We start from the raw sequence: 12,261 nt of genomic DNA, 5'->3' as shown, positions 1-12,261 counted from the left end.
CTGGGTATTTATGTGAAGAAAACAAAAACACTATCTTGGAAAGATATATGTGCCCCACTCCCCACCATGTTCACTGTAGTATTATTCTAACAGCCAAAATAAGAAAACAGCCCAAGCACCCACTGATGGATGAATGGTACACAACCTGCACAGTCTGGTCAGTGCTCGTCTCTCCAGCCTTCTCCTCTAGTCTGCCTTTCTCCTGCTGCCTGCACTCCTACCACACAGCACATTCCTTCTGTTCCTCGATCTGGTCAGCATCTGTCACATGCCTCAGAGTGTCTGCATATACTGTTCCCTTCTGCCTAGAATGCTCTGATTTCTAATTTCTGCTTGGATGCTTCTTTCTCATTGTTTCAGTTCCAGAGTCTTCTCTCACCACTCTGGCTAATGCTGCCCTAACTTCTGGGCCAGAGACTCCCAGTTGTCCTCAAAAAACTTCTTCTTCCTCCTGGGCACGTGGCTCCAACTACACTCACTTCCAGTCTCCGCTGTACTAAGACACAGCCGTGCGACTGTTTTGGTCAATGGCAAGTTCCTATAGGACAACCAGATCTGGTCCACAAAATACTTCCCAAGTCCTTCTGCGGGATGCAGCAGACAACTAGGCCCTGGGGATGGGGCAGTCACAAGATGTTAGGAACCCAGGACATGGGAGAGCCGTGCTGCTAACCGGCATGCCCACTCTGGACATTACATAAAAGAGAAACTTCACATTCTTCAAGCTACCATATTTTGGGGGCTCTATCTGTTATCAGTTGGGCCTGCTTAGTACATACACCCCACCCAAACAAACAACTATTCTCTATTATACTGTCTTATTTTCTAGTAGTTGCAATTTATATTCACTTGATTCATTTATATGCTGAGTCACTGCAAGCTCTAGGAAGGCAAAGCCTGTTTCTTAATCACCAGTGGCTAGCACAGATCGTTGGAGAAGGCAATGGCACCCTACTCCAGTACTCTTGCCTGAAAAATCCCATGGGCGGAGGAGCCTGGTGGGCTGCAGTCCATGGGGTCGCTAAGAGTCAGACACAACTGAGCCACTTCACTTTCACTTTTCACTTTCAAGCATTGGAGAAGGAAATGGCAACTCACTCCAATGTTCTTGCCTGGAGAATCCCAGGGACGGGGGAGCCTGGTGGGCTGCCGTCTATGGGGTCGCACAGTCGGACACGACTGAAGCAACTTAGCAGCAGCAGCACAGATCATTCAGTATTTACTTAATGAAAGTGGTCCCAAGAAATACTATTGAAAATAAACCAGAAGAAAAACAGGCAGAAAATTCTCAGAGAATACTAATGGTTCCTAAACTGTGACACTACTAAAATCCATGCATGAGAAGAAATAAACAGAATGTAGCTATACTCTGTCTGATGCTGCGTTTTTCATTTCAGACTGTATCCAAAGGTGATCCCAGCTTCTTAAAACTCAGTTAACTGGCAAGCTAAATTGGTAAAATTACATGGAGAACCATTTGGCAACAGTCATCAAAGTGACAAGCCACATTACTCTCTGACCCAGCAATTCCACATCCAAGAATTTATATCACAGACGCACTGTGTGTGTGTGTGTGGATTATTTATATATGGGGTTATTCATTATAGCATTATTTTGAGTAGTAAATAAGATTGAAAGTAAACTAAATGTCCACTAACAGGGAACTACTGCAATGACTTGTGGACTATCTAACAAAAGAATACTGTGTGGCTATTTAAAACAAAACAAACAGAATGAACAAGTTCTCTATGATACAGCATGAGTTCCATAACATTATCTATTAAAAAAACATATTATAACATGTTAAAGTAAAAAGATGTGAAGCAGTGTGCATGGTATGCTACCTACCACTTGTGTACAAAGGTTAGGTGAAGAATATATATTTGTATTTGCTTGTGAATGTATAAAATATCTCAGAAAGGCTACATAAAACTAATAACATTAATATAGAAATTAGGTGGCTAGAGGACACAGAAGGGGAGACTTCTCATTGAATCCCTGTTTATGTTAACCAATTTTTAAACCATGTGAATGTATCAACTATTTAAAAATTAAATAAAAATGGTTTGAAGCAAATAAGCACAATATTGATTGACTTCTTTAAATATGGGTAGGATGAACACAAATGTCTCATGTTATCCTGGTATAGTTTACGTATTTGCAGTATTAATATAATTGGAAGAATAAAGGGAGGAAAGAAGGTCACTCTGAAGATTAGGGAAAGCCTCTGGTAGTGATATTTAAGATCAGAAGGATATACAGAAGTCACCACAGCTTAGAGGGAGGAAAAGCATATTCCAGGCTGAGCACAGTCCTCGTGAGAACTGTGATGGAGAACGTAAGGTCCAGAAAATGAAAAAAATTCCAGGAAGACCAGAGTGAATGGAGAGGAAGAATGCCTGGGTAGGGGCCAGATCACAGAAACCACTGAAAAAACCACACTGTGCTCAGTCGCGTCTGAATCTGCAACCCCATGGACGGTAGCCCATGAGGCCCCTCTCTCTGTGGGATTCTCCAGACAAGAACACTGGAGGGGTTGCCGTGCCCTCCTCCAGGGCATCTTCCTGACCCAGGGATCAAACCCACGTCTCTTATGTCTCCTGCATCCGTGGGATTCTCCAGACAAGAACACTGGAGGGGTTGCCGTGCCCTCCTCCAGGGCATCTTCCTGACCCAGGGATCAAACCCACGTCTCTTATGTCTCCTGCACTGGCAGGCAGTTCTTTACCACTCGCGCCACCTGGGAAGCCCTCTCAATTTTTTTTAAGTATAAGAGAAAGCCAAAAACTGGTTGAAAGCAGGGGCTGGACCCGGATGAGACTGTTTTAACTGAACGTTTATTTACTTGGCTGACGAAAGAGAGCAGAGGTGAACTGGTGGATGAAACAGATGCTGGAAGACCAGTGAAAAATAATCTTTATAGGAAGATAAGCTAGAGATGCCTGTAGCAAGGAGTGGGGGGAGTGAAGTGGAGAGAACAGAAACACATGTAGGATATTCCGAATCCACACTATTTATCATTTGATTCCATGTCTGGGGGTGAGGGAGAGACTCAAGGATTAACTCCCAGACGTGTAGGACCTAAGCAAATGGGTAAATTCAGGGCCATTCTGTACAAAGAACAGATAAAAGCAGATGCGCCATGGCAGAAGAGGATGTGATGACAGGGATCTGTAGGCTGTGCTGTGCAGACCTCCAGCGCGGCACTGACAGGAGGTGACCAGGGGCTCAGGAGTGAGGCCCAGGTCAGAATCAGGACGTGGAGTGACTGACAGCAAGACGGAAGCTGTGGGCACTGGTAGGCACACATGAGGTCACCCGAGGGCTGTCAGGTGGGAGAGAGGGCACGGAACGTCCACTTTTACCAGCAGGGGGAGAAGAGAAACCAGAAAGGAGGTGACGACGGAAGGGGGCAGGCCGGGCGAAGGGCCTCACTGTGCGCGTGCCCAGGGCAGGTGGAAACCAGCGCCGTGTCACTGCAAGTGAGGACTGGACGGAAAAGTGACCGAGAGCCCGCCCGGCTGCTCAGAACTGACGCCGGTGCCACGACAGGACAGGTGCTCACGCTAGGAGCAGGCTGCCTGGAGCAGCAGAAGGGCTCTCAAAGGGCGAGGAAACAGAGCTCATGGAGAGCAGAACGTGGGGCGGGGAACACACCGGCCAGGGAAGGCCTGCTGAGGTCCAGAGACGCCTGCGGAGGGCCGGGCGCGGCGGGAAGGCGGCGAGCAGAGGTCCCGGGGCGGCAGCGAGCAGCAGAGCGCGGGCGGGAGACAGCGGACGAGCGCCGGCGGAGCCGGTCGAGGTGTCTGGGGACAGGCCGTGAGGCTTCCTTTCTGAAGAGTGCTCCCCACCCAGGGAGGAGTCGGGGAAAACAGAAGAGAGGCTTCTAAGAAGCGGAGAAGAGGCTGAAACAAGTACTGGAGAGAGCGGGAGCGGGAAGAGATGATGTGAGAAGCAGGAGAGCCTGCCCAGCAGGCTGGGGACCAGGAATCAGCGGTGACCATATCCCGACACGCACCTCTCCACCAGCCCGAGGCAGCCCCAGGCCAGCAATGGGGTGACGTTCGTCAGCGTCCACTGTGTTTCTCATTAAACAACAGATTTGCCTCTCATTATAAACATCATTACGCAGTACTCAGGATGAATTAACTTACTCTTTTACAGAGTATTTAAATATTAGTAAATATTTTTATTACTACCATCTGCTTCACCCCCTTAAAAAATTTTACTTCATTAGATCTTGTTTAATCAGTTGAAAAACCAAAAAAACAAAAAAGAAAAAACTTCAAAGCACAAAACAAAACATGGAGCTGAAAAATCAAAGCACAAACTGATCCAGAACCTAGGACCATTGGTGGTGACAGATAACGAGACGAGGAAGAAGCAGTAATTAAGATGATGAGCCGCAGAAAAGATCTGAACCCAGGAAGTCACAGTTCCCACTGCAAAACGGAAATCCAAACAGGGTAAGGCTGAAAACGCTACAGAGTAAATGAGATAAACACAAGGGAAAAGCACCTGGAGCAACGGCTCATGTGCGCTCAGTCAATCTTAGCTATTTCTAAATAAGGAGGGAAATGACTGCGAGATTGTGCTGCTTTATGTCAGTCATGTAAGTTGGAGCCCCTTATAGGAGAGGAAGCGACAATCACCCAAAAGACACGGGGCACCCCACACTGCCCCTCGGGCACGGTGGAGGGCGCGCGCGAGGGCGGCTGGGCTCACCTGCGGACTGTGGGTCTCACAGTCCATGGCCTGGACAGCGGCCGTGAAGTGCCCGCCGCTGTGCCGGTGCTGGTGCGTCGGGTCCGACCTGGCTCTCCCACTGTTGCTCGTCCCCGACGATCCACCTGGAGCATCACAACATGACACTACTTGTGAGTGTGAAGTTAGCTGTGTTCAAGTAGATATATCCTAAAACTGTAACATAAAAACTGAAACACCCTCTATTAACCTGAAAGGGCGTCAGAAAAGCACCCAATTCTTTTCTTTCACATCAATCATTGAACTCAAATACGACCAAGTTCAGTTAAGTTGGGTTTTCCAACTCTGTTTCCACCTTAAAAACAATTTAAATATTTGGCTACTAGTTTTTTCCCAAGTAGAATTTATTGTATGCACAGTTAAGTCTTAGAACTTGTGGATTTTTCTACAGGCCCAAAGAATAGACTTAGGAAAAATAATTCCTCTCTTGTTGTTGTTCAGTTGCTAAGTTGTGTCCAACTCTTTGCTTCCCCATGGAGCGCAGCACGCAAGGCTTCCCTGTCCTTCACTATCTCAAGGAGTTTGCTCAAACTCGTGTCCAATAAATCGGTGATGCCATCCAACCATCTCATCCTCTTTTGCCCCCTTCTCCTCATTCTCTCAATCTTTCCCAGAATCAGCATCATTCCAATCAGTCGGCTCTTCGCATCAGGTGGCTAAAGTATTGGAGCTTCAGCATCAGTCCTTACAATGGATATTCACAGTTGATTTCCTTTAGGATTAATGGGTTTGATCTCCTTGCAGTCCAAGGGACTCTCAAGAATCTTCTCCAGCACCACAGTCTGAAAGAATCAATTCTTCAGCACTCAGTCTTCTTTATAGTCCAACTCTCGTATCTGTACATGACTATTGGAAAAACCACAGCTTTGACTACATGGACCTTTGTCAGCAAAGTAATGTCTCTGCTTTTTAATATGATGTCTAGGTTGGTCACAGTTTTTCTTCCAAGGAGCAAGCGCCTTTTAATTTCATAGCTTCAAGTCAACTGTCTGAAATGATTTTGGAGCCCAGGAAAATAGAGGATGTCACTGTTTCCATTTTTTCCCCACCTATTTGCCATGAAATGATGGGACCAGATGCCATGATCTTCATTTTTTGAATGTTGAGTTTTCAGCCAACCTTTGCACTCTCCTCTTTCACCTTCATCAAGAGGCTCTTTAGCTCCTCTTCACTTTCTGCCATAAGGGTGGTGTCATCTGTATACCTGAGGTTATTGATATTTCTCCCGGCAATCCTGATTCCAGCTTATGCTTCTTCCAGCCCAGTGTTTCTCATGATGTACTCTGCATATAAGTTAAATAAACAGGGTGACATACTCCTTTCTTGATTTGGAACCAGTCAGTTGCTCATGAACGATTTTAACTGTTTCTTCCTGATGTGCATACAGGTTTCTCAGGAGGCAGGTTAAGGTGGTCTGGTAGTCCTATCTTTTGAAGAATTTTCCATAGTTTTTTGTGATCCACACAGTCAAAGGTTTTAGTGCAGTCAATGAAGCACAAGTGGATGTTTTGCTGGAATTCCCTTGCTTTTTCTATGAGTCAACAGATGTTAGCAATTTGATGTCTGGTTCCTCTGCCTTTTCTAAATCTAGCTTGTACATCTGGAAGTTCTTGGTTCACATACTGTTGGGAGTCTAGCTTGGATTTTGAGCATTACCTTGCTAGAATGTGAAATAAGTGCAATTGTTCAGTAGTTTGAACATTCTTTGACACTGCCTTTCTTTGGGATTAGAATGAAAACTGACCTTTTCCAGTCCTGTGGCCACTGTTGAGTTTTCCGAATTTGCTGGCATATTGAGTGCAGCACTTTCACAGCATCATCTTTTAGGATTTGAAATAGCTCTACTGGAACTCCATCACTTTCACTAACTTTGATTGTAGTGATGCTTCCCAAGGTCCACCTGACTTCGCATTCCAGGAGGTCTGGCTCTAGTTGAGTGGTCACACCATCATGGTCATCTGGGTCACTGAGACTTTTTTTGTAGTTTCTCTATGTATTCTTGACACATCTCATTAATCTCTTCTGCTTCTGTTATGTTCTTACTGTTTCTGTCCTCTATCATGCCTATCCTTGCATGAAATGTTCCCTTAGTATCTCCAATTTTCTTGAAGACATCTCTAGTCTTTCCCATTCTATCGTTTTCCTCTATTTCTTTGCACTGGTCATCTTTTTTATCTCTCCTTGCTATTCCCTGAAATTCTGCCTTTAGTTGGGTATCTCTCTCCCTTTCTCCTTTGCCTTTCAGTTCTCATCTCACCTATTTGTAAGGCCTCCTCAGACAACCTCTTTGCATTCTTGCACTTCTTTTTCTTGGAGATGGTTTTGATCACTACCTCCTGCACAATGTTACGAACCTCATAAGGTTTATAACTTTGTTAAGAATTCGGCCCATAGTTCTTCAGGCACCCTGTCTATCAGATGTAATCCTTTGAATCTATTTATCACCTCCACTGTATAATCATAAGGAACTTGATTTAGGTCATACCTGAATGGTCCAGTGGTTTTCCCTACTTTCTTCAATTTAAGCCTAAATTTTGCAATAAGGAGTTGATGATCTGAGCCACGGTCAGCTCCAGGTCTTGTTTTTGCTGACTATGGACAGCTTCTCCATCTTTGGCTGCAAAGAATATAATCAACCTGATTTTGGTACTGACCATCTGGTAATGTCCATGTGTAGAGTTGTCTCTTGTGTTGTTGGAAAAACATGTTTGCTATGACCAGCGTGTTCTTTTGGCAAAACTGTTGGCCTTTGCCATGCTTCATTTTGTATTCCTAAGTCAAACTTGCCTGTTATTCCAGGTGTCTCTTGATTTTCTACTTTTGATTCCAATCCCATGATGAAAAGGACATCTTTTTTAGGTGTTAGTTCTAGAAGGTCTTGTAAGTCTTCAGAGAACTGTTCAACTTCAGCTTCTTTGGCATTAGGGGTTTGAGGCATAGATTTGGATTACTGTGATACTGAATGGTGTGCCTTGGAAACAAACAGAGATCATTCTGTCATTTTTGAGACTGCATCCCAGTACTGCATTTGGGGCTCTTCTGTTGACTATGAGGGCCATTCCATTTCTTCTAAGAGATTCTTGCCCACAGTAGTAAATACAACGGTCATCTGAATTAAATTCTCTCATTCTAGTCCATTTTAGTTCACTGATTCCTATTAAGTCGATATTCACTCTTGTTACCTCCTACTTGACCACATCCAATTTACTCTGATTCATGGTCCTAACACTCCAGGTTCTATGCAGTGCTGCTCTTTACAGCATCAGACTTTACTTCCATCACCAAACACACCCACAACAGGGTGAGGTTTCTGCTGTGGCCCAGCCCCTTCATTCTTTCTGGAGTTATCTTTCCTCTCGTCACCACAGCAGCACACTGGATGCCTACTGACTTGGGGCAGGGGGGGGGGGGGGGGCCCCGCCCCTCATGTCTCAGTGTCACGTATCTCTTCCTTTTCATACTGTTTATGGGGTTCTCAAGGCAAGAATACTGGCGTGGTTTGTCCTTCCTTTCTCCGGTGGACCGCATTTTGTCAGAATGCGGGTGCCCCGTGACCCGTCCAATCTGGGGGCACTCCACAGCAAGGCTCATAGCTTCCTGAGTTACACAAGAGTGTGATTCAGGTGATCATTTTGGTTAGTTTTTTCTGATTGTGGGTTTTTGTTCTGGAGGCTGTGGAATTGTAGTTCTTGCTTCTTCTGTTTGCCCTCTGATGGATTCCTCCTTACCCATTAACAAACTTTAAAAATACATGAAATGACCCCCACTTTGTAAAGAAAAGAGCACACGTTTAAAAGCCTAGATAGTATCAGAACAACAGACCTGAGCTTGACGACGTACTGGAGGTGGTGCCCGAAGACTGTGACTGCTCCATAGCAGGACTCGTGGATACACTATTACTTGTGTTTGTACCTTCATCAGCTGTTTTCTTGAAAAAACTGTGCTGCAGGGCATAGTAAGGTTGAATTCGAGATTTGGGGTCATAATCAAGCATCCTTAAAATGAGGTCTTTGAACTTCAAGTAGTCAGCTACTGTATGACCCGATTCCCCAGCACGGCGCCCACCAGGTCCTCCTGTTTCTACTCCGAGAATATTATGAAGTTTACGCGTTCCTGGTGGTTTGTACTCCTACAGAGAAAAAAGACAGAAAAGGGGGGGTCTCTAAATTTGGTGGAATATGTAAAAGCCTACATAACGTAACATCAAATAAGCTTACTTATAGGATAATGCTGAGACCTTTGTTAAAAGGAGTGTTTTATGGTTTGCTCTTCTAGCTTTTCACATATACTATTCTGAAAGTGCTGCAATTAAGAGAAATTCAAAATTACTCCGAGCAGAAATGACTATAAAGATCATCTAGTGGAGGAATCAGCAAACTATGCCCTGTTTCAGAGCCTATTTTATATAAACAGCCCCTACAATGAATGGTTTTACATTTTTAAAAAGATGGTAAAAACAAACAGAACCAAGTAAGAATATGCAACAAAATCTTTACTCTGTGGTCCTTGACAAAGGAAGTATACCAACCAGTGGCCACGAACCTCTTTTCTGCCCGATACACCTGTGAACTCAGGTGCACTTCCTAGGTAACAGTGGCTCATTAAAGCTTTAACCATCACTCCTAATAAAGAACCATGGGTTTAACACTGTACCTTGCGCTTATATTCAGATAAAAAAAAAATTGAAAGCAAATTATTTATGCTTCACTTTAGAAAATACATTTAATAAACTGCCTTTAACATGTGCTGACATTTTCGGGAAACTCATTTTAACAGGTAATCTTTAAAATCCCTATGAACACTGAATTTATTCAGTATAGTATTAGTGTATTTTGCTTCTAGGTACAATGTAGCAATTTGTAAGAGACCATTACTCTTACTTCAAAATCAAGAACAAGCCAGGTAGGCAAACCACAAAATCACTGCCTATCTATCAGGGACCTGGTGGTCTAGTGGTTAAGAACCCGCCTTGTGGTTCAGGAAACGCGGATTCCCGGCCTGGTCGGGGCACTAACCCCCACACGCCACAGAGCAGCTGAGCCCACGCGCCACAACTGCTGTCCTCACGTCCAGGCGCTCGAGTGAGGCTACAGAAGGTCCCTCACGAGGCAGCAAAGACCCCCACGTGCTGCCACTGAGACCTGGGGCAACCGAATTAATCAGAAAAGGAACCTATCAGAGTGCAGAGGATTAAAGAAACCAGAGCTAACTAAACTCTGCAAAGTGAAAAGCCTTTCCTAGGAAAGAAGAGACTACAGTGGGAGAAGGAACGAAAGCCACGGATGTGAGCAGGGAGAATCCAGCCCAACTCCAAACCAACTGCGGACAGCTACGAGTGGCTGGGTCTAAGGGTGGGACAGGCAGACGGCCCAGGGAGGACCCCCCCAGGGAGGACCCCAGGGTTGCAAAGCTGGAGCCAGGGTAGCAGTGTGAACACAGATCACCCTGAGGCCCAGAACATTAGAAGTGGGCTGCTGGCTAGGCATAAAATATAAAAGATCTCCCCAGTCTCCAAACACTGCTTAAAACCTATGAAGACAGTGGAGAACAGAATCTAAGTCAAGCAAACAAACAATACAGAGCCCAGACTCAGCTGCACTGCACAACGAAACCAACTAAGTCTCATCACACCAGCAGACTGACAGAGGAGGAGCCATGTCTCAGTCCATAGAAAAGTAAGACTTACTTCTACCTCGACTGTTCTTAAATGCAGGAAGTTCAGCATACATTTAAAAAATTACAGACACAAGAAACAAACCAAAAAGCGGGTCCATATTAAGTGGGAAAAAAAATTTGTAGAAAATCCACATATATAAAATAACCCAAATGTTGAAAGTGGCAGATAAGTATTTTAAAAATAACTATAATTTTTAAAAAACTTAGTTCAAAAGCTAGACAACAGGTGTGAATAGACTGGGGAAGGTGGGTAATTAAAACTAATTTTTAAAGACAAATTAAAATGTGAAAACACTACAACTAAAAAATGCAGTATCATAAATGAAAAATCCACTTAATGATCTTAACAGCAGACTGGGCTCAACCAAGGAAAACAATGACTGAACTAGAGACAAAGAAATGATTCAAACTAACATACAAAAAGAAAACAAGATGAATAAACTAGAGACCTCTAAGATGGTATTATGCACCATAACATATATTTAAGTAGATAATTACCAGAAGAGGAGGAAGCTGAAGCAGAACAAATATTTGAAAGGATAATGTCTGAGGATTTTGATGAAAAATATCAACCCCACAGATCTAACAAATTCAGCACACTCCACGGAAAATAAATACAGAGAAAACTATGCACAAGAACCTAACAGTCAAACTGCTGAAAAATCAAACATATTTAAAAAAAAAAAAAAAAAAAGGCATCAAAGTCGGCCAGGGGGAAGAGAGAGAAATATTTTATAAAGAAAACACTGCTTAAAATGAATAATAATAGTCCTTGCCCTGCAGAAGAAGTAGTACAAAAAGAGTTGGGGGGGTTGGGGTGAGGGAGGGAATAAAAAAAGAAAAAGAAACACTACTTAGGAAAATCAATGACTTCTCAGAAACAATGTAATACAGAAAACAATGTCATAACATCATTTTCTTCAGCTGAAATGTAAACCTAAAATTCTATATCCACTGAAATTTCCATATCCATGAAAAATCTTTTCAACAATAAAGGTGAATAAAGGTATTTTCAGATAAACAACTGTGGAAAAGAATTCATCAGCAGAAGTTACTGACTACAAAATAAAAACGTTAAAGGAAGTTCTTCAGGCTGAAGGAACGTAATACCAGATGGAACTTAGGAACAACAAGAAATGAAGAACTCTATGGGTAAAAAGAACTTGTGTGTGTGTGTGTGTGTGTGGCGGGGCGGGGTGGGGGGTGGGGGTGGCAGGGGGAGGGGAGGGGTCCTGGCCCACAATGCATGTCTTATAGGATCTTACAATTCCCTGACAAGGGATTGAACCTGGGGCCATGCCAGCGAAAGCTCAAAGTCCTAACCACTGGACTGTCAAGGAACTCCTGAAAAGAACTTGTTGCTATCTTTATCTTTCATGTGTCTTAAAATCTCTTCTAAATGTCGTTTAGTTGTGTTGTGAGGTATGTAATGCACGAATGAGTGATACATGATGACAAAAGATGGAAGGCATTAGATAAAAGCACATGGTTATCACACAGCTTATAAAGTTATGTAACACTTTGTTAAGGTCAACTGGTAAGTTAGAGGCATATAATAAGAGCAACCCTAACAATTACACAAAGAGGAATAGCTATAAAGTCAGGAAGAAAAGATGAAATAAAACACCAAAAGTACTCAACTCCAAAGAAGGCAAGAAAGAAGTAGTGGGAAACAAACAACAGATAGAGAAACACACATGGCAAAAGTCTAAAACCCAATCCTCTGAGTAACTAGGGACCAAATAATTCATTGTGAAAGAAAGATACTATTCAACTGGATTAAAAAGCATAACTCAACTACATTCTGTATTTAAAAATCAT

The 12,261-nt window shown here is 43.5% G+C and overlaps 1 protein-coding gene across 3 annotated transcripts in view; it reads right to left on the bottom strand.

The window, feature by feature from the left end:
- DYRK1A (dual specificity tyrosine phosphorylation regulated kinase 1A) overlaps positions 1-12,261 on the bottom strand; it is a 141,696-nt gene that overhangs the window by 7,666 nt on the left and 121,769 nt on the right. For all 3 annotated transcript variants that reach the window (XM_070466982.1, XM_070466980.1, XM_070466981.1), the window contains 2 exons: positions 8,587-8,893; positions 4,726-4,850 (listed from right to left, as the gene is read on the bottom strand). In XM_070466982.1, the coding sequence (XP_070323083.1) occupies positions 4,726-4,850; positions 8,587-8,893 (432 nt within the window). The remainder of the gene's footprint in view (positions 1-4,725; positions 4,851-8,586; positions 8,894-12,261) is intronic.

Source organism: Odocoileus virginianus, chromosome 4 (genome assembly GCF_023699985.2).
Source record: "Odocoileus virginianus isolate 20LAN1187 ecotype Illinois chromosome 4, Ovbor_1.2, whole genome shotgun sequence".
NCBI lineage: Eukaryota > Metazoa > Chordata > Mammalia > Artiodactyla > Cervidae > Odocoileus > Odocoileus virginianus.
Note: the sequence above shows the minus strand (reverse complement) of the source record. Positions and strands in the feature narration are given on the sequence as shown.